This window comes from Eleginops maclovinus, chromosome 18 (assembly GCF_036324505.1).
Source record: "Eleginops maclovinus isolate JMC-PN-2008 ecotype Puerto Natales chromosome 18, JC_Emac_rtc_rv5, whole genome shotgun sequence".
NCBI classification, from domain to species: Eukaryota; Metazoa; Chordata; class Actinopteri; order Perciformes; family Eleginopidae; genus Eleginops; species Eleginops maclovinus.
The window spans coordinates 22,603,196-22,624,950 of NC_086366.1; the positions used below are offsets into that span (position 1 = coordinate 22,603,196).

General features: G+C 39.2%; 2 protein-coding genes across 3 annotated transcripts in view; both read right to left on the reverse strand.

Moving 5' to 3' along the window:
* Positions 1–1,303: 1,303 nt before the first annotated feature.
* LOC134880366 (aldehyde dehydrogenase family 3 member A2-like) lies at positions 1,304–15,306 on the reverse strand. 2 transcript variants are annotated; one of them, XR_010167923.1, is made up of 11 exons: positions 15,183–15,306; positions 14,452–14,613; positions 13,565–13,796; positions 10,996–11,081; positions 10,701–10,909; positions 10,495–10,612; positions 9,212–9,353; positions 7,536–7,702; positions 7,337–7,436; positions 3,989–7,258; positions 1,304–1,970 (listed from the first exon to the last, which is right to left on the reverse strand). XR_010167923.1 is itself a non-coding variant. In XM_063907293.1 (11 exons), the coding sequence occupies exons 1-11, from the start codon at positions 15,249–15,251 to the stop codon at positions 1,950–1,952; spliced, it is 1,545 nt and encodes a 514-aa protein (XP_063763363.1). In that variant the 5' UTR covers positions 15,252–15,306; the 3' UTR covers positions 1,304–1,949. The 2 variants fall into 2 exon arrangements, 1 of the variants encoding a protein (XP_063763363.1); XM_063907293.1 differs by having other exon boundaries at positions 7,020–7,258.
* A 457-nt stretch (positions 15,307–15,763) lies between these two features.
* Positions 15,764–21,755, reverse strand: part of ulk2 (unc-51 like autophagy activating kinase 2) — a 43,799-nt gene continuing 37,807 nt past the window's right edge. The window contains exons 25-27 of the mRNA XM_063906628.1: positions 19,148–19,305; positions 18,908–19,043; positions 15,764–18,290 (exon numbers count right to left, since the gene is read on the reverse strand). Of these exons, the coding sequence (XP_063762698.1) occupies positions 18,226–18,290; positions 18,908–19,043; positions 19,148–19,305 (359 nt within the window). The 3' untranslated portion in view covers positions 15,764–18,225. The remainder of the gene's footprint in view (positions 18,291–18,907; positions 19,044–19,147; positions 19,306–21,755) is intronic.

Here is a 21,755-nt window from a genome sequence, read left to right on the forward strand (position 1 = left end):
TGGTCTCCCTGAAAGAACCATTACAAAATGGCTGAATGACTCCATCGACCCTGAAAAACAAGCAGCAGCACCGTCTAAATCTGGACCTAAGAGTGGCAAGCAGACAAAGGTTGAACCTGATGTCAAGGATTTCATTAAGAACTGGTTGAGGGACCTGCCCAGTGTTGATTCACACTACTGCAGAAGCACAGCTACCTACAAACGCAAAATAGTTGCAGATATCTTCACCCCAAGAGGCTATGTCATTATATTCCAGACTGCAAGAATCAGGCCATCACCTTACCATGTGAAAGTGCTCAAGCACGATGAGTTCCTGAAACTGAATGGATCCTACTTCTGTAGCATCAGACCAGGCAAAAAAGCTGGAGACCCGACTGTGCATGACTTGCGGGCTCTTCAGTTTAGCAGTAAGGCAAGGTCCATTTCAAACTGTCCTTCTCAGAAGCCTCTGTGTGAGAAGAACTGCCACAAAGGGTACAGGTGCCAAATGGGCCAATGGCATGGATACGATTGTTTCCATGTGCTCTGCCAATCAAGGAGAGAGAATTCCAGGACCTCCAGTCAATGAAACCCATCATGCCTGTCGAGTGTCATCACTTCTTTCACAATTTGCCACACTAATAGGCATCAGTCAAGAACCCAGCAAAGAAGAGCTGAAAGGAGAAGTGAAGAAATGCACATGCCTCCTCAGCATTATGTTTAGTTAGTTTGTTAGTTATGCTTTATTCCTGACAGAGTAGAAGGTTTAAAATTGCCTAAGTCACAAAGGCATGTTCAAAAATTTGCCTAAGTCATTTAATTCTGTCATGTTCCATGTTTGACTGACCTTGTTGATGGTATGTCAATAGACATCTGTTGTTATAACTGTTTTGATTAAAATGGTTGGTAAATATCATATATTCAACAAATGGTTCAGTTTTTTGTGTTTCCTGAACAATCTGAAAAAATGACTTGGGCGATTATTTTAAGAAGGTGACGATATGCGAATATATATGTTAACACCATGGCATTGGTAATTAGTAAAATATCTTCTTCCACCACATTCATTCAAAGAACTGATAAAAAATAATATTCATACTTATACTGGCCGAGTTACTTTAACTCCTTTAGTTGAGCTCGGTTTTTACCCGGCGAGTCCAATGTATCTTAATAACAGCGTATCATTTATAGCAGCTATGTCATAAATTGTAATGACCTTGAGATGGTGTTAATAATATGCCACTGTAAACATAAATCAAACTCATAAATCAGTTCTGTGCCAAATGGAAAATGGTTAACAAAAACTGAACAGCGAAACAATGACTTATAATAAACTTTTGTTGTTATGTTTAATTGCACTGTGGCACACAATACAACTGTCTTCATTAAAAGCAGACATGATATTCACACTGTGATGGATTACCATGTCAAAGGTAGTTAGTTTGTGTGTAGATCTTCATTTAGTAGTGAAATGTATGGTGGCCGGCAGGTGCAAACAAGTTACAAACAGCCCAAAACATTTACATTAGGAAAAACATGCAGTGGAAAAACAATGCAGATATAAAAACACAAATGTGCCAAAACACAAGCAAATGAAGAACAAATGTTTGGCTGCTGAAACGTGTTTGCACTTATCCACCGCCGTAGACATGAACCATTGCTACCGAATATATTAGCAGAGAGAGAATGTTTTATAATTTCATAATCTAAAGAAAAACTCTCCAGGTTAAATATAAATATGACACATAAAATTACTACAAACGTGATGTAAAACAGTAAAAACATTAAAAGCACCCGAAGAGAAGTGAAATGCAATAAAAACATCTCTAAAGGACAAATATCAGTCTATGTGCATTTGAAATATTATGGACCAGTAAATCACAGAGTGCTGTATCAGTCAGGAACTTCATGTGGCTGTCCCAGGATCACCTGCAGCAGCGGGGTCAAACTCGGGCCCCCGGGTCTGCTCCTCAGCCCCACTGCAGGAACCTCTGCAAGAAACATGGAAGCCATAGTGAATACAAACAAAGATCAGAACACTTTGAAACACACGGATAACAGATAGTTGAACTGTTCGCAGGAGCACAACAAGTGTGGATGTCAACAAAAGGTGGTGGTAGGGTGGAGCGGAACAATAGGGTCCATTTATCAGGGGAGAGTGAAGCATGCTGGGTAATTAAAGGGAGGCTAGATGAGGGGGCATTATGTGGTTAGATTTCCTGAACAACACCACACATTGTCTGCAGGAGACAAAGCCATTGTTGTGTGAGGGAACAGGCCTGTAGGATGTGTGTGTGTGTGTGTATGGGGGGGGGACTCATATCTGAGAAACTCCATCTGACATTATTTTAAAAGGTTGTAAACACACACATATTCTCATGCTTTGAATACAATATCTCTTTAACATAATTGTTTCCATTGTTACGTAGCTGTTTTAGTAAATCATTATTACAATTTCCATCTATAAAGTTCGTTATGTTCTCTAATCATGCCAGCTCTTAAAAATATGAAATACAGTCCCCAGTTTTAACCTTGGCTGAGACAATAGGGCCAACAAAGTGTCAATTATTAACAAATAATTAGCACCCACAAGATAACTACATATTGTTCTGTAAGCAGGGCATTAGAGATATCTAATGGTTGCTGATTAAGTGGGATTAAGGTCTAAGGATTTCTGATTGCAACATTAATCAGAAGACTTTTATAATGTGGCCACAAAACACTAATTCAGATACTGTATTTTGATATGCACTATAAAAAATTGAAATTGGTTCCTAATACATTACATATCATTTAGCTGATGCGTTTATCAACAGGGTAAGAAACTCATAACCACAACAAATTTGCAGGGTCTTATTTGCTCCAAATAAGCCAAACGATTGAACGTGCTGGTGCAAGAGCTTTAAATGAACTAAATCCTTAAAGTTTTTTGGTTTCTTCGGGCTTCATTGCCAAGGAACAAGCAATAATGTCCAGCACCTTATGGTGCAATAAAGGCCTTAATCTAAACTGATGAAAGCACATTTATTCTTAGTTTCAGGTGATAAACGGTTATTTACACCACTTAGATATATACTCAATTCTGATAGGTCAATTTTGACATTCCAGAGGTTAATACTCGCTAACAGACTGCTGCTAAGGAGAACAGACCGTTGCTAAGGAGAACAGACCGTTGCTAAGGAGAACAGACCGTTGCTAAGGAGGGTCAAGGGGCATTGTGCAGTCATATCAATCTGCAAAAAGAAGCCTGGTTAATTTAACGTCAGTTATAGACAACAAACATTAGTGTGCTCCTTCAGAAACACCTTACTTATAATGCCTGCAAATGCCATCTGACCTCTACAGCTAATCCATAATGCAGCAGCCTGATTGGTCTTCAACCTCCCAAAGTTCTCCCACACCACGCCTCTCCATCGCTCCCTTCATTGGCTGCCAGTGGCTGCCAGAATACGCTTTAAGTGACTGGTACTGGCCTATCCTGGTTCCTAAATGGTGGAATGGACTCCCCATTGACATCAGGACAGAAACTCTGCATTTATTCGGGTAATTCATGTTAAAAATGTAAAAAATGACGGTAAAGAGTTAATCTTGTTACAAATTCACCAGCACTGAATCTCATTTGAATCTCTATTGTTTTTACGTCAGCTAAATGAAATGTAATACTCATTTTTATATTTCGAAATGCCTTGTTTTGGTGATGAAAAAAAACTAACTTTGCGTGGTTCTTAAGTAAGTAGCCTGGACATGGAAAAATAAATCCATTTTTGAACAAAAACAACAAGCCTCTCTCTCTCTCTCTCTCTCTCTCTTCTCTCTCTCTCTCTCTACTATGAGGTTTTAGCCTTTTCAAGGTTAACCAATCAGATGCTTCCACTGACTTCCCAATAGCCAATCACATCATTGCTGTCAAACTTGAAGGTGGTCCTTTCTTTCTGGTTTCCCCACTGAGGTCATCAAAAATCCCGCTCTACATTCCCTTTTCCAGAACTGTCTTCATCACCTTTATTACCTTTATCACCTTCATCACCACCACCACCACCACCAGGGTTTGGACTCCATCTTGTTAAAGCATTTATTTGATCACTTTGAAAAGCCTCAGATGAGCTTGACAAATTGCAGTGACATCAGGCTTCTTTTTTGTTGATGCATCTATAAGAGAAGAAGTGTATCTGGACCTGAAGTAGAGCCAGGGAAACAGGTCTCTGACTCTGACAACCAGCACGGTTCCCTTGAGGAGTTTTCTTTCCTTTGGCTCTTCTCCCCGTACAACACAGCTGCCCCCACAGTCAGCGGTCCCTCAAGCTCCTGAAGTTCACGTACACCACCACATTCACTGTTCCATTCTCTGGTGGAGAGGTCAGGCCAATTAGAGCTCAACACTCTGAAGACAGTGGTTGTAGATTTCGGGTGGAAGCAGAAGTCCGCACCAGCAGAAGATGTTCTTCTTTAAACTTTCCAAAGACAATTCTTTCTACACAGCCATCATTGAGTCCATCCTCCATCAGCATCTGCTACACTGCAGCCGCAGTCAAGAAAATGGGCAGTGCGAAGTAGCATTTGCTCTGCTGGGAAGCTGATTGGCTGCAATCTGCTCACTCTGTAGGGCCTGAACACTCTGAGGAGAGCAGGAGAGACTGTGGAAGACCCCTCCCCCTGAACACAAACCCCTCCCCTGACATCATTCTCTATGCATTACATTAACGCACATCTTGGACTATTATTTTTAAAAATCGCATAATATTCTCTTAACTGTGAACTCTTACACACCCCTCTATCAATGTCTGCACATCCTAACACACACCCGGAAATTTCTTCATAGTATTTTTTTTTTTTATGTAATGTTTTTCTATTTTATTTTCATTTTCTAAATTTTTGGTATTTTGCCTTTTTTCTATTTCCTGTATTTATTTGTTATTTATTTTTGTTGTGTTCCATTTTTTAAACCAAGGGAATTAAACTGCAACAAACCTGATTGTCATCCCTCTTGAATTAAAACAATATTTCATTTTTTCAGTGTCAACATATCTCATAAAAACACCAGAACCTACAATGACTTGATGTGACAGCGTTATGTGTGTGTATGAAGGCATTATACATCTCATTCCTCTGTGCTATCGGGCTCCATTGGGGAATTAAACCTATTAAAATCTGCCACTACAAGAAAAATAACAATGCATCAAAATCAATGATGCTGCCAATCATTGACCCATCTCAGGGCCCAATAATAATTATAATCAAACACTCCTTGAAATGTATTTTACATTCATCAAAAAAACAGTAGAGTTTTGTAAACATACTGGCCTTTAAAGGGTTAAAATCCCCCAAATATAATTAATGTTTGATGTGTATATTCCAGGCTAAAGCAGTTTTAAAAGATTGGCTAAAATAAATATTAACATATACCATTTTTACAGCAGTTTTTGTCATTAGGGAGATATTCTTAGGATAATAAATGAGCTCATAAAAAAATATAATCATAATATGTGCCTGGAAAGCTATATTGCCTGTCTCATTGTTACCGAGATTTAAAGAATATTACTATAACATTTACTTCAGTAGGAAAGCAATGTGAGGCAAAGAGAGTATGGAAGCCAGAGAGCTTTAAGAGACTGACAAACACATTTCTGGTTTTACCTGATCCTTTAATACAGGTATTTGCATAGTGCAGTTTTACTAGCAGCAAAATTAGCAGCCATCGGTCACACAGAGGTTGACAAAACCTTACCGTCTCCATTTGTCTCATGTTTATTGCTAACCCATAATGTTAGAGATGTTTCAGGTTTTTAATGGTATGACGGGCTTTTTGTCCAAAAATAAAGGACATATTGGTAAAGGATTTTAAGGTAAGGTATTATGACACTCCTGATGGAAAGAAGCTTATTGTGAATTTCATATTTTTCATGTTTTTGTTCTTAATGTAAAGCATGGTGATGTTTTATTTTAACACACCATAGTTTCCTAGAAAGGAACCGATTTGAATCTGTAAATTCATATTTTAATTATTATAAGGAAAAAGATCAAGACTGTTTAATTGGTACATTCAAATTTAATTAGTGTAAATTTGGGTCTTTTCCTCACTTACAGCAAGAGAGGGAAATTAGTCTACAGGAACGTATTGCATTTTAACAAGTAGAGGATAAAGGTGCCAAAAAAGCATGAATAATAAGTACATATTAACTTGCATTTAAGTGCTTCTTTTAGGTAAATCCTTTTGGAAAACTTTGTATAAACTGAACGCAACGACCTAAATATCACAGAGACGTCAGAATAATGTAATCTACAGTATATCTGGTACCACTGTACAATAAGACTAGCCTTATAAAGGGGTTACAAATAGTTTGTAATTCATTTATTAATTAGGTTGTGAACACTTTATAAATCATTAATAAGCTTTTATAAGAGAAAAGATAAACAAAACATCAAGATGGATGGGGGGAGGATCAACTCAGTGAACAGCAGATACCGAGGATGCTGGCTGATGAAGAAGAGGAAGTAAGCTATCAGCCAATGTAAGGCTTAGTCATCTTGCCAAATAGTGAGCCTGTGTTGATGTATGAAAACTATGTTAAAACTGGTTCATAAATGGTTCTTAATGCTTAATGAAGTGTTTACAACCTAATTAACAACCTAATTATAACCCCTTTATGAATCCTTTATAAGGTAGTCTAATTTTTAAAGTGGTACCGTATTCTTGATTACTGTACATTAGTTATCCTGTCATTCTACCCTACATAGTTTACTTATTCCTGCAGGTGACTTCAGAATTGTATTAATCCCAATAACTTTTCTTGCACTATTTTACTTCCTTATTTCTCTCAAGTATTTATAGTACGGTTGGCAGAGCTGGGACTTAAGATTTAATCGAAAACAAGTACCCTGTATCTTTTGTTCATATGGCGATAAACCCTTTACATCCTGCTAATAATTACCAAATAATTATTTCCAGGAAACTACACAAGCGTAGAACAATACATAATGGATATCAAAGCGAAGCCTTTGATTCCTCTGTGGACGGGGTCGGGGTATTTCAGATGTTTTACCTGCACCACAAACGCTGCCAAGCCGGCCAGCGCGGCCAGCAGGGCCATGCGCCGCAGCAGGCCCACGTTCACCTGCTTGAGCAGAAAGAAGCGCGCCCAGCCCAGCTTTTTGGCTGTGTGGGGGGGGTAGCGCATGTTGTTGAATGCCTCCATGTTCAGCTGCTTGATCAGACAGCTGCGCAGGTGGCTGAGCTGGTTGAAGCCGTGCCGGCCGTGGTAGCATCCCATACCGCTTTTACCTGAGAGAGAGAGGGAGTCAGCTTCAAATGTTCCTCAGCTGCACTCCTCTGAATAAAAAGGATGTTTGAAACACTCACCAACTCCTCCGAAAGGCAGGGCGCTAACAGTGAAGTGCACCAGACAATCGTTAGCTAGCAGAGCTCCACTGGATGTCTCTGCTATCACTCTTTTGATCAGCTGTTTATAGGATAGAAACAGTTAATCGTGCAGCACTTTGGGTTCAATCTTATCAACATCAATTTGAATAATGGGGAAGGAAATGTGTATTCCATTTACCTTGTTGTCGTTGGAGAAGATGTATAAGACCAGAGGTTTTTCTCTCTCGTTGATAAATTGGATGGCCTCGTCCACACCGCTCACAGTGATGATGGGCAGCAGCGGCCCGAAGATCTCCTCCTTCATCACGTTGGACTCCGCCGTCACATCCTTCAACACAGTGGGGGCTGCAGGGACACAGGAAGAAGAGGCTCACGCTAACTGCCTTATATCACCAACCAGGCCCCCTCCTACCTCGCTGACCTGCTCCACCACAACACCCCTTCCCGCAGCTCATCAGAAGCCAACCTCCTGTCTATCCCCACACCAACCAAGCATCAAACCTGGGGGGACAGAGCCTTCTCCATTCCTGCCCCCCACCATCTGGAACTCACTCCACAACAAATCAGAGATGGTACTGACCTCCCCACCTTCAAAACACTGACCAAAACTCACCTTTTTAGACCAGCTTTTAATCTGTGATTGATTACATGTCCTTGTGATAATTATGGTTCTATTGCTCAAATTTAATTACCACTTTTTTTACCTCTGTAAAGCAACTTAAAGCACTTGATAAATAAAATGTATTATTATCATTATTATTATTATTAGTATTATTATTATCATTATTATTATTATTAGTATTAGTATTAGTATTAGTATTAGTATTAGTATTATTATATACTGGTAGTGTTATGTGGTTGCAAGTTGTGTGTATCTTGGCAAGGAATAAAACATTGGTGTATGGAGTTTCCTGTCCTGCAAATCTATCCCGGCTTTTTTTCCCCTGTGACTACACCCATCAATTTGGATAAATAAGATTCAACTAAATGTATCTGCTTTCTTTAGCAAACAGCTGTCTTTAAAAACAGATACAGTCCCTACCACTTTGCTTCAGCTTCCATCACAAAGAAGAAGCCAAACTAAAACTGGAATACATTTCTCCAGCTAATATGCAATCAGCTATCAGCGAACCAAAGATGACATGTTGATACTGGATATTTGAATGCATTAGTGGTTAAATGCCTGAAATAAGGTCTGTGTTGAGCACAAGCTGAAGAGAATTTCACACTTTGTTTTAAGATATAGACTCAGTAAATGCTTCTATGTATACTAACGAGTGACTTAATGAGACTACTGATCATCATCGCGCCTGTAGCTTAGCGGTGTTGACGGGAAGTCTCTGAGCATGTTTTTCTCAGTGATTGTGATGTTGTTTTCCCTGTATTGTGTTTTAATATTTTGTCCTTGTTGAGGTTGCAAATGGAGCTACTGTGATACAAGACAAATTTCACACTTGATCTGACAATGCTGTAGTTTGTTAAAAAGCCATTTACTCTCTTGAAATTGCATTTACGATTAAAAAAAAGAGTCTTTATGTGGAAATGATCCTGCTGAACTACATGTGATTATCTTAGAAGTTGGATAAAGTCCTTTTATTCTGCAATATGGAAAAATCCCATTGTTTTGTTGTCGAACTAGCCCTTGCAATGCTTACTTCCAATAAAAAATCATCACTGCACCTCACTATACTCTAATGAAAACATGTTTGGATATAAAAGCACACTAAAAAATACCATAAACAAAATATAACGCTAACTCTACCGCAATCTATTTGGTTCACACAACTTGACATGTGTGTCTAACGAACAGAACAATTTCATCTTAAATGCCTAGTGCTGTAACACACCATGTACCTATATAGCATTGGGATTCATCGCTGCCCCCACCGACAGCCACTGTGTTCCCCTCCATCAGACCCATGAGCCTCTTAAAGTGATGCTGGTTGATGATGCGTCCGTAGTCCTCAAAGGTTTCGGGATTCTCTGTGTAGAACTCCTGCAATGTGTGAAATAAGGAAAAAGTACAGTTTGGATCATTATCAGTAGGCATAGAAATGTATCTCCTCCTAACGCCTGCTTCACTGCTGCGCAAATTAATGTAACAAGTTATGATTCCTATTGTTTGAACATGGAAAACACACCCCAAAAAAATCTGTGTTGTCTTATTCTTTGTATGTAATCAGTTATATTGTGCAAATGGTCCACTGCAGAAAAGTACTAACGTTGCATTCCTCCCTTTTTTTTATTTTGCTTTTAACTGATTGGTTCTTTATTCTTCTGTATACAGTATGTATGCATACATATATATAAATGTATATTATTATTTTTTATCGCAAAAGTATTGTATGTGTTACATTGATTATCAACCAGGAAGGGGGAGATAGTATTGTTTCTGTTTGTAAATTGTCTTTGTGTTTTTGTGAAGCACTTTGTGTTACCACTGTGTATGAAAGGTGACATCAATTCCACTGGTATCAATTCATTTTCATTTTTTGAATTCTATTGCTTATACTTTTTGTTGTTTTTTGCTTATTTATTGTGCTAAGGTTGTTATTGTTTTCCTTTTTTTTGTCTTTTTATTTCGTTTGTTGTTGTTCCCTCTCTTTACCCTCCCTCCCTAAATCCAAAAGACATGCGATAGCTTTTAACACCTTACTGGCTAGATGGCTAATATTGATTCAATGACAAGCCACTGTGTCTCCATCTCATATCCACTGGCTTGTAGAAATGTTTTCCTTTAAGATGGAGAATGGAGAAGATCAGAATTTATTTTAAATGCATTTGGGGTGAACATAGGACCCACGTTTTCCAATTTTTTACGAGGGAACATTTCCCCATCATGCCTGATTAAAGACCATATTATTAACACAATTTAGCACTAGCTAACAGCCTTTTGTATTCTATATTTATTTCATTACTTATTTGAGTGTGTGTGTGTTTTCTCCTTTGTGTATGGCTATAGTTACTTAGGTGTTTAGCAGTAATTAAATTGTTTTTTATTGTCTTTTACATTGCATATTTGTCTTCTTACTTATAAAACTTACTCTGAAGTAACAAAAACAACGTTTATTTAGTTTAGGACCAAAGAAATCCTATCTAATAATAACTGATTCATTACAAACTTAATTTAGACCAACCTTGATACATTTCTTGATCTCTTCTACCACTCTGCTCTGGATGGAGGGTTCACACAGGACAAAGTCAGGAGCGATGCACGTCTGGCCACAGTTGACGAACTTTCCCCATGTGATGCGACTGTATTCGGGAAGAATCATTCAAAAGTTGCTTTGGTAGCTTCCAAACTGCTATGTGTTTGATAATTATGTAAAGCTTTCAGACTGACCGGCATGCCATACTGATGTCACAGTTCTTGTCGATGTAGCAGGGGCTCTTCCCTCCCAGCTCCAGGGTCACCGGGGTGAGGTGGCGAGCCGCGGCCTCCATCACTATTTTACCCACGGTGCCGCTACCTGTGTAGAAGACGTGGTCAAACCTCTGCTTCAGCAGCTCCTGGGTCTCTGAAACTCCACCCGTCACCACTGGGTACAGATCCTAGGGAGAGGATACGCAGTCATTAGATAAAAGGTACATGAAGATAAAGGTAAACACATTCATACAGAAACAAACAGGAGGCTCACTTTGTCTAGATACTGAGGGAGAAGTTCCTCCATGACCTTGGAAGAGTGAGAGCTGACCTCGGAGGGCTTTATTATTGCTGCATTACCTGGACGAGAAACATAGACACAATGATAAGCCTTAAAGGGGCCCTATTATGCTCAGTTTCAGTGACAAAAACAAGAAATGTAAAGACCTCACCTTGGACTTTGATTATTTGTTGGAATAATCAATTGAACCAGTAAATAATCTGCAGATATATATATACAGTGGGGCAAAAAAGTATTTAGTCAGCCACCAATTGTGCAAGTTCTCCCATTTAAAAAGATGAGAGAGGCCTGTCATTTTTATCATAGGTATACCTCAACTATGAGAGACAAAATTAGAAAAAATATAACAGAAAATCAAATTGTAGGATTTTTAATGAATTAATTTTCAAATTATTGTGGAAAATAAGTATTTGGTCAATAACAAAAGTTCATCTCAATACTTTGTTATATACCCTTTGTTGGCAATGACAGAGGTCAAACGTTTTCTGTAAGTCTTCACAAGGTTTTCACACACTGTTGCTGGTATTTTGGCCCATTCCTCCATGCAGATCTCCTCTAAAGCAGTGATGTTTTGGGGCTGTCGCTGGGCAACACGGACTTTCAACTCCCTCCAAAGATTTTCTATGGGGTTGAGATCTGGAGACTGGCTAGGCCACTCCAGGACCTTGAAATGCTTCTTACGGAGCCACTCCTTCGTTGCCCTGGCGGTGTGTTTGGGATCATTGTCATGCTGAAAGACCCAGCTACGCTTCATCTTCAGTGCCCTTGCTGATGGAAGGAGGTTTTCACTCAAAATCTCACGATACATGGCCCCATTCATTCTTTCCTTTACACGGATCAGTCGTCCTGGTCCCTTTGCAGAAAAACAGCCCCAAAGCATGATGTTTCCACCCCCATGCTTCACAGTAGGTATGGTGTTCTTTGGATGCAACTCTGCATTCTTTCTCCTCCAAACACGACGAGTTGAGTTTTTACCAAAAAGTTCTATTTTGGTTTCATCTGACCATATGACATTCTCCCAATCCTCTTCTGGATCATCCAAATGCCCTCTAGCAAACTTCAGACGGGCCTGGACATGTACTGGCTTACCAGGGGGACACGTCTGGAACTGCAGGATTTAAGTCCCTGGCGGCGTAGTGTGTTACTGATGGTAGCCTCTGTTACTTTGGTCCCAGCTCTCTACAGGTCATTCACTAGGTCCCCCCGTGTGGTTCTGGGATTTTTGCTCACCGTTCTTGTGATCATTTTGACCCCACGGGGTGAGATCTTGCGTGGAGCCCCAGATCGAGGGAGATTAGCAGTGGTCTTGTATGTCTTCCATTTTCTAATAATTGCTCCCACAGTTGATTTCTTCACACCAAGCTGCTTACCTATTGCAGATTCAGTTTTCCCAGCCTGGTGCAGGTCTACAATTTTGTCTCTGGTCTCCTTTGACAGCTCTTTGGTCTTGGCCATAGTGGAGTTTGGAGTATGACTGTTTGAGGTTGTGGACAGGTGTCTTTTATACTGATAACGAGTTCAAAAAGGTGCCGTTAATACAGGTAACGAGTGGAGGACAGAGGAGCCTCTTAAAGAAGAAGTTACAGGTCAGTGAGAGCCAGAAATCTTGCTTGTTTGTAGGTGACCAAATACTTATTTTACTGAGGAATTTACCAATTAATTCATTAAAAATCCTACAATGTGATTTTCTTGATTTTTTTTCCTCATTCTGTCTCTCATAGTTGAAGTGTACCTATGATAAAAATTACAGGCATCTCTGATCTTTTTAAATGGGAGAACTTGCACAATTGGTGGCTGACTAAATACTTTTTTGCCCCACTGTATATATATATATACACATATATAAAATTGTGACAGTACAATTTATATTTCTTTGAAACCGTCTCCCCCCCACACTGAATCCGGGTTTAAAGATGGATCTTACGTGAGAAGAAACTCCTAAAGGATTTAAGATCTGGTTATTCACATTATTTACCCTTGTGAAGCTGCAGCCATTTTTTTCCAATTCATACCTGTGCCATGCCAGAAAAATGGAACAGGTCTAACACCATAAAATTGCCCCTGGGATTTGTATGTATAAGTGTCTTAGGGACTGGATTGCTTACATAATGTTTTCACATGTTTCTCCAACTACACAGCAAGCTAACAGAATTTTGGAAACTGGGATAGGGCTGTTGTTGCAGCCACACTACTCATATGCTGTGGCTGCATTGCATTCTGCTCTATAGAATCCTTTTTAATAAGTGATTTGTAAACAGTATCAGCTACTTCTATATTTATATATGCATTTTATTACTTTTTTTATCATGGTGTACTTATCTCTTATTTGTTTTTCTTTTACTTAATATGTTTATTTTTTATATGTTTTGTAAAAACGTGTGCCTACTTTTTAATGTTTTTAATATATATATAAATATATAGTATCTACTCCTTTTAATTAATCTGCACTATACTCTTGCTGTTGTAATACGGTAAATTTCCGTGTTACCGGACTAATAAAGGATTTCTGATTGTTATGAGTGTGTATAGGAAAATGTAGTACCAGCCGCGATGGCAGCAACCAGTGGCTGCAGGGTGACAGCCCAGGGGTAGTTCCAGGCCCCGATGATGAGCACCACCCCCAGAGGCTCCGGCTGCACGTAAACCTCATCAGTTATGGTGAGCAGGTTCTTCTCCACCGGCCGAGGAGCCGCCCACTCTGCCAGTTTCTCTACAGCCAGCTTGATCTCTCCCTCCAGTCCCAGGGTCTCAAACAGCTCCGTCCCATTTTCACTCTGAAAGCAGAAGGACCAAATCCAGAACTCATTTGCTATGCCTGTGCTTGTTTTAAAGTGTAACTTACATTGGTGAACATTACTCTTGAGAGTCAAAAGCTACATGGCAGTAATGAAAAGTGTTAATTACAATATAAATCTTCTAATCTAAATGGTTAGGAACTTTACGGTAGTTACTCTCCTCCCAAATGCATTAAATTCCTTCTGTTGTTTTCCCTTGTCATGTTTCTGTGTTACCTGTAAGCTATTATAGACCAATGTTAAACTGAAGAATGTAATGTTTGGATTAAATTGATTTAATTTGGTTAATGTTATGTGCTTTTTAGCTTGTAATGTTTCGGTATAGTAGCCTACATAAAATCGCACCAATTGATATGTTGCTGTAAATATTTTCTGTTAAGTGTCTGGACCCCTAATTTAAAGATTTAGGTAGTTTAACAGGGTGTCCCATTTCACAAATCCTCACCATGTCGTATGATTATAGTTTAAATTTTAACTATTAATCTGCTGTTCAATAGAGACTGAAATGTACCTTTGCATTGAATGTTTGAACGATGTTGAATACTGTATCCTGCTGTCAGTGAGCTGCCAGTACCTGGACTCACTGAAAGCTTATAACTGATCTCTATGGATACAGTCTATGTGACCAACCCACCTTGCCGAGGTCCCTTTTGACAGCATCTGCAATGTCCCTGCGTCTCTCGGTGATGAAGCGGAGCAGGCTCTTCAGCTGGTGGAGCCTGTACTCCAGAGGCTTGCTTTTCCCTGTCTGGAAGGACTTCCTGGCCCGCTGTACAGCCAGCTGTTCCCGGGACATCTTTAATAAAGAATATAAAAATGATGAGGCCCTAACCCTTTTAAATAAACTATATTGATGCCAATGTTAACTTCCGGGTTGATAAAGAAATGTTGACAGTTAAGCAAGCCGAAAGCAAATTCTACTAAAAGTTGAACAATTGATGCTACAATAGCTAATGTTATGTCAGAAAAAGTAATAGTATGACACTTATTTGTCACTTTAAGTAAATGTGGTACATTTACTTGCTGATAAGCAGTAAAACCATGACAATTAATATATGTTTATAGCTCATACAAGCTAGCTGTGATAGGTTACATAGCATCAACACAACTTTAATACCTTTTAAACTAGTGTGCGAATTACTATGTGCAGCCGTAGCTTTGCTGGAGCTTTCATTGCACTGTAAAGCAAACACTGATAATATTCGCTATACTAGACAAACCAGTCACTATGCTGTAAAAGCCAGACTGGCTTAGCTTTTTAGCTAACAGCATAGCATTGCAAACTGTTGTTGAATAGCTAACGCACGCCATAGAAAATAAAATAACACAAATAAGCTTTTAATAGCTTTGTAAGCAACACCTTACCTTTTCAGTATTAATGGTTGACGATAGTAGCTTTCTAGTTTCAAAGTTATAATGTCCTGTGTTTGTCATTAGCTTCAGCCAGACGGCGTCAGCTATTGGTTGAAGGTGTGTCCATCAGGGGAATAACCAATCAGCTTCAAGATACAACCAGCTGACTTCCCTATCACAATAACAACAACAATGTAGCAGCAAGGTAACAGGCCTGTCTAAGTAGCTATGCTATTTCAGCAATTGAAAGGATTTTTGATAATCCTGTAGGTCATTAATATGATTTACTCTCTCATTATGTTGAAAAAATACTAAACGTAGATTATAACAAGACACATGGGTAATGAGATCCTAATTATTACTTGGTTATTCAATAATGTTAGCTAATGTTCCTCTAATGTATGGTAATTATTTGAAAGGTCACAAAAATTAATGTTTGTGGAAATATTGAAAGCTAATGAAATTCTGGAAAAGAGGTTGTTGAATGAAAAAACTGAACTTGTTTTTTTATATTAATCGTTATTATTTGTTATTATTAGATCTTTAGCCCAAGATCATAATATAACCAAGCAAAAATAAAATACAGCAACACGTTTTAATTTCTTCTGTTTTTAATAACAAAGACTGTATTTGGGTTCTATAAAGAACAAAGACTGACACCCCTCTGCGAGGGACACAAGTGTAACATTAACATTTCTCTGAAAAAAATGGGTGCTTGGAAAGAGTCGCATTTGCAGGGTCATGACTGACGGCAGGTTTCTTTCGAAATGCATTCGGATCAAGCTGGAGAGGCGCGAAACAACGGGGTACATACAGTACATTCAAGATGCTAGAGGTTCTAACCGGGTAAAAATGCAGCCTCGGAACCCATGCTTCATCTTCAAACAGTCCATTTTCAGTTACAGTCCATGGACACAAATGGTACAGAGCGAAGATTCAGCCTTTGTTGTCCCTCTTCACTCTGTGTGCAGTAAAAGGCTTTGTGTGGTTCATGAAGAGAACAAAGTAAACCCAGATATGTCTTTAAAAAGAAACAGTACATGAGAGAAACAGGCCTAGGGGGCCTGTGAATGCATCTATACACATTTGTACACAGAAAAAGAATGTATTCACACCTGTACAGAGGGGTAGGCCTTGGTCTGCTTTCACATAAGGAAGGCACCTCCTTTTTCATCATTTACTGTTTACTACTGGCCTTAATGCACACCTGGCAAGTGTGTCTATATACACCGACTCATACATACTTACAGTACATACACTATTAGGAGCACAGCAGATGACTTGAGGGGAGGCGAAGGGACAGAGCGGATGCTAGGCAGTGCAGATTGTGACAAATCAAGTACAATTTTGGGAAATTAGTATCTAATTCAGAAAGTTTCCCACTAAGCAAATATGTGTGTTGATCTGAACAACGAACAGTCCTGATAGAAAGAGTTCTCCAGAAAGAGCTGCCACGAGTTAGTTTATTCTTTGGCACACCCCTGTTGTGCCAAAAAAAGGTTATCCTTATTAAAAAAAAAACCCTTGGCAGACATGAATAAAATGTATCAAATTCAGCTATGTACATATAAAGATTTGTGCTCTTTGACTGACAGGCAGGCCGTCTGGCGGCGTCATCGACACCCCATAAACAAACACACCCCCTCCTGAAAAGAGGGGAAAGGAACCATCACATGCACCACATAAAAATATTTACAAGATTGCAAACATCAAGTTTTGTTAAAAAAAACAAATGTAGCTACAGATACTGACGGAACATAAAAAGCTGTATTCCTTTAGTAAAATTAAACTCAGTAAGTCGTCAGGTTATATATATCTTACTCTTTTACATTCCAACAAAACAGGGAAACAAATGGGAATACGTGACGTGGATTTTTAGATATTTTCTTGTTGAGAGTGGAAAATGCGGTTGATACAAGCCAATCAAAATCCCTGTTATGTAATTTTGTGTGAACAATAGTACCAACAACTGCATGTCAAAGGTAAAGAACAGGGAAGACTTTGATTGTCTTACCATGGCTAAAAATAATTTCAATCGGCCATCAAGAGAAAATTGATTTGATCTTAAAAGAAGGCAGTTTGTCTCAGCTAAGATAACCCCTTACCCTGGTTGCTCTGCCTGATGGGAAATGTATGCATTCTGTCAATCTGTAAGGATTGAGGGTGGGGGCGGGAGTGATCATCCCCCTGCCTTCACATTTCTACCTTCAGATTTTATACTGACACACCTCTCAATCCACAATAAAGTGCTTGAGCTAACAACAGAAGAAAAAATTACAAAAACATATCAAATCTACAGGTTCCTTTGCTCAAAAGGCTGTCTTTTTTCCCGTTACAACAGTTTGTGTTTCACGTAAAAATGGTTGGATTTGTTACAGTGATCAGCCATCTGCTTAACGTCTTCCTTTTCCTTATGATCCAATACTTGAGGTTATTTCAAAATAGGCAGGAGACTCCATGTTCTTCTGAACCAATAAATAAGAACAATAACAACTTAAACACCGAGTAAATAACAACTGATATCACATAGTAAGCAGGTTTTAAAAAGCTGCTCCATGGGGAGTCTATTGAGGCCGTCTCATAGTCCTGTCCATCCTCCTCTTCTTCTGGTAAAAAACGAATGATATCCTGAAAGATGTTTTTTTATATATATTTATGTTGATCAGATGGTTTTTTTCACCATCATGGCGTAGGAAGAAAATTGCACATGGAGGTGCATGCATTATGTCCACATCCAGTTTCAGTTTTTAGTTCCTGGATCATCTTTGGTTGGTTTGTGCATCAGTCGCTTGTCACAGTTCAGTCCGTGATGCAGCCAGTGGGATGATAAATACAGATGAAACCGTCAAATGAAAAGTGCTTGAACTTGCTACAGGAGGGATAGGGGTCTTTGTGAGGATGGTAGTCTTAGGACGTGGTCCGTGTGTGTGTATGTGTATGTGTATGTGTATGTGTATGTGTGTGTGTGTGTGTGTGTGTGTGTGTGTGTGTGTGTGTGTGTGTGTGTGTGTGTGTGTGTGTGTGTGTGTGTGTGTGTGTGTGTGAGAGAGTGCTGCTACTCGTATAGTGTAACAGTGCAGTAGCAGAGGGCTGAGATCCTGCGGTCCACGCTGGCCTTGTCTGCAAGGATAGACACACAAAATAAAATAAATTACAGTTGTTAATGCAAACATTTCAAGAAGTGAACATAAAGAAAAACAACTGCACCTTCATACATTTTTGTGAAAACAGCTTATTTTTAAGTGAAAATAAGCTGTTTCCCATTTTGAAAAGAGTCAGATCTGTACATGATTTGTACATTTTTGTGGAATTTTGTTTGTTACCAACACAAAAGGTGTTTGATAAATTCTTTAAATTAATTCCCAATCTGCCTGAGTTTGCCTTGAGGTAGGACGCAGAATTTTGACATAAAAAAAGCGCTAGCTAAGTTTCATTTTTCTATGGCTAGCTCCCCTGCTAGCTTGGGCCTCTTTATACAGCTGCTATCTCATTGGCTGCATGTAATACGGTCAGCAACAATTAATGTAAAAGTAAGAATAATATGAAATTTGAGCTTGGCGACAGTTTTCACCGCTCTTTACATAAGAACACAATGAGAGAACGTTAGATCACAGCCGTTCTAAAGCTAATCAGGTGAAGCCAGCAACAGATGCCACTTAAACCCCTGTCTGTTCATACGAGTGATTACTGCTGCAGGTTTTATGTGTAGGAATGTGTGTATCAGAGATTTTACTCACACTTGACCACGTTCTCAATGTCAGTGGGGTCCTGCAGGATCTTGGACAGGCCGTCCAGCAGCATGGCGGCTTTGCTGTAGCGGTAGGCAATATCTTCTGTCTGCTTGAACATCTCATCCAGAGCCGCTGACTGAACCTGAACCAGACACAGCATCTCGTTAGGCCTTCAAATAAACTGACAAGAATCCAAATGTATTTTTTAAGATATTGATGCTTTTGCATTGTAAATCTGGCACTTACCATCTCCACGGCATGATTGTAGATGAGCTTCTCCGCCGTCACGCTGTTGATCTCGTCCATAAAGCGCTGCTTGTCGGAGAAGAAGTGGTTGAGTTTGTCGGTCAGCCGCCGGCAGAGGGAGATGCAGCTTTTGTAACGCTCGTTCAGACTCTTCACCACTGAGAGAAAAAAAGGGACATATTTAGTCTTTGATTGTAAATAAACATTACAAATGTTATAGAAATGTTGGTATTGAAGTAGTAACCTTTAAACAAGTATTGTAATCCTTGATAAACAGATGTTTAAAGGTTTGGGCTGTAGTGTTTTATCCCACTCAAAATAGTCAAAGTCAAAGTCCACTTTATTGTCAAAGTGTCCACATGTGTTATACAAACAGAAAATTGAAATACCGTTTCTGGCAGTCCCACAGTGCAAATATAAACAAGAACATATAACATAAAAAGATAAGAGCGTGGGGAAAGTGTGTGTATGTCGTATTGTTGCTCTCTTATAAAGCTAAATGTTACCCTGTAGATCAGGGGTGTCCAAACTTTATCACTGAGGGCAACATACAGAAAAACATACAAAGGGCTCGGCCTCTCACTAAAGGTGAGGTATTTTGCCTCACAGGTTAAGTTATAAGCGAGCAAAATCAGTCAATTATTCTTGATACTTGAATATGCTTTAAGAAAACAAACAGTGTACTTGTTAACTGGAACATAACAATCACTTTTGACACTTTATATTGTACATTTATATTTAATATTCCATTCATTGCACTATTATGTATAAAATATCCTGCTTTAGATTTTGTTCATTTCAATAGTTTACAGATTATTTATCTTCATTGTCAACTGTATATAAATCTTTTCTCTAATGCCAGTTTATTTTTATTTCTATTTCTTCTTTGAGATGTCTACACTTTAGCATTGTTTATTTCTTCTTTTTGTTTCTAATTATTTTCTATGCCTTGTATTGTGTTATGCTGCTGCAACACAAACATTTCCCAGTTTGGGAATAATAAAGTCATTCTTATCTTACATCACAGCTCTCTATAGGGTTTCATTTACAGTGGGGCAAAAAAGTATTTAGTCAGCCACCAATTGTGCAAGTTCTCCCATTTAAAAAGATGAGAGAGGCCTGTAATTTTTATCATAGGTATACCTCAACTATGAGAGACAAAATGAGGGAAACAAATCCAGGAAATCACATTGTAGGATTTTTAAAGAATTTATTGGTAAACTCCTCGGTAAAATAAGTATTTGGTCACCTACAAACAAGCAAGATTTCTGGCTCTCACAGACCTGTAACTTCTTCTTTAAGAGGCTCCTCTGTCCTCCACTCGTTACCTGTATTAATGGCACCTTTTTGAACTCGTTATCAGTATAAAAGACACCTGTCCACAACCTCAAACAGTCATACTCCAAACTCCACTATGGCCAAGACCAAAGAGCTGTCAAAGGAGACCAGAGACAAAATTGTAGACCTGCACCAGGCTGGGAAAACTGAATCTGCAATAGGTAAGCAGCTTGGTGTGAAGAAATCAACTGTGGGAGCAATTATTAGAAAATGGAAGACATACAAGACCACTGCTAATCTCCCTCGATCTGGGGCTCCACGCAAGATCTCACCCCGTGGGGTCAAAATGATCACAAGAACGGTGAGCAAAAATCCCAGAACCACACGGGGGGACCTAGTGAATGACCTGCAGAGAGCTGGGACCAAAGTAACAGAGGCTACCATCAGTAACACACTACGCCGCCAGGGACTTAAATCCTGCAGTTCCAGACGTGTCCCCCTGCTTAAGCCAGTACATGTCCAGGCCCGTCTGAAGTTTGCTAGAGGGCATTTGGATGATCCAGAAGAGGATTGGGAGAATGTCATATGGTCAGATGAAACCAAAATAGAACTTTTTGGTAAAAACTCAACTCGTCGTGTTTGGAGGAGAAAGAATGCAGAGTTGCATCCAAAGAACACCATACCTACTGTGAAGCATGGGGGTGGAAACATCATGCTTTGGGGCTGTTTTTCTGCAAAGGGACCAGGACGACTCATCCGTGTAAAGGAAAGAATGAATGGGGCCATGTATCGTGAGATTTTGAGTGAAAACCTCCTTCCATCAGCAAGGGCACTGAAGATGAAGCATGGCTGGGTCTTTCAGCATGACAATGATCCCAAACACACCGCCAGGGCAACGAAGGAGTGGCTTCCTAAGAAGCATCTCAAGGTCCTGGAGTGGCCTAGCCAGTCTCCAGATCTCAACCCCATAGAAAATCTTTGGAGGGAGTTGAAAGTCTGTGTTGCCCAGCGACAGCCCCAAAACATCACTGCTTTAGAGGAGATCTGCATGGAGGAATGGGCCAAAATACCAGCAACAGTGTGTGAAAACCTTGTGAAGACTTACAGAAAATGTTTGACCTCTGTCATTGCCAACAAAGGGTATATAACAAAGTATTGAGATGAACTTTTGTTATTGACCAAATACTTATTTTCCACAATCATTTGAAAATAAATTCTTTAAAAATCCTACAATGTGATTTCCTGGATTTTTTTTCTCATTCTGTCTCTCATAGTTGAGGTATACCTATGATAAAAATTACAGGCCTCTCTCATCTTTTTAAATGGGAGA

Bases quoted from the DNA above. Each gene is read 5' to 3' on its own strand.
- LOC134880366 (XM_063907293.1), bottom strand. From the start codon at position 15,251: ATGACAAACACAGGACATTATAACTTTGAAACTAGAAAGCTACTATCG. The intron at 14,614-15,182 runs GTAAGGTGTTGC...TCTTTATTAAAG, and splicing joins CAACCATTAATACTGAAAAG to ATGTCCCGGGAACAGCTGGC. The intron at 13,797-14,451 runs GTGGGTTGGTCA...TTCTGCTTTCAG, and splicing joins TCAAAAGGGACCTCGGCAAG to AGTGAAAATGGGACGGAGCT.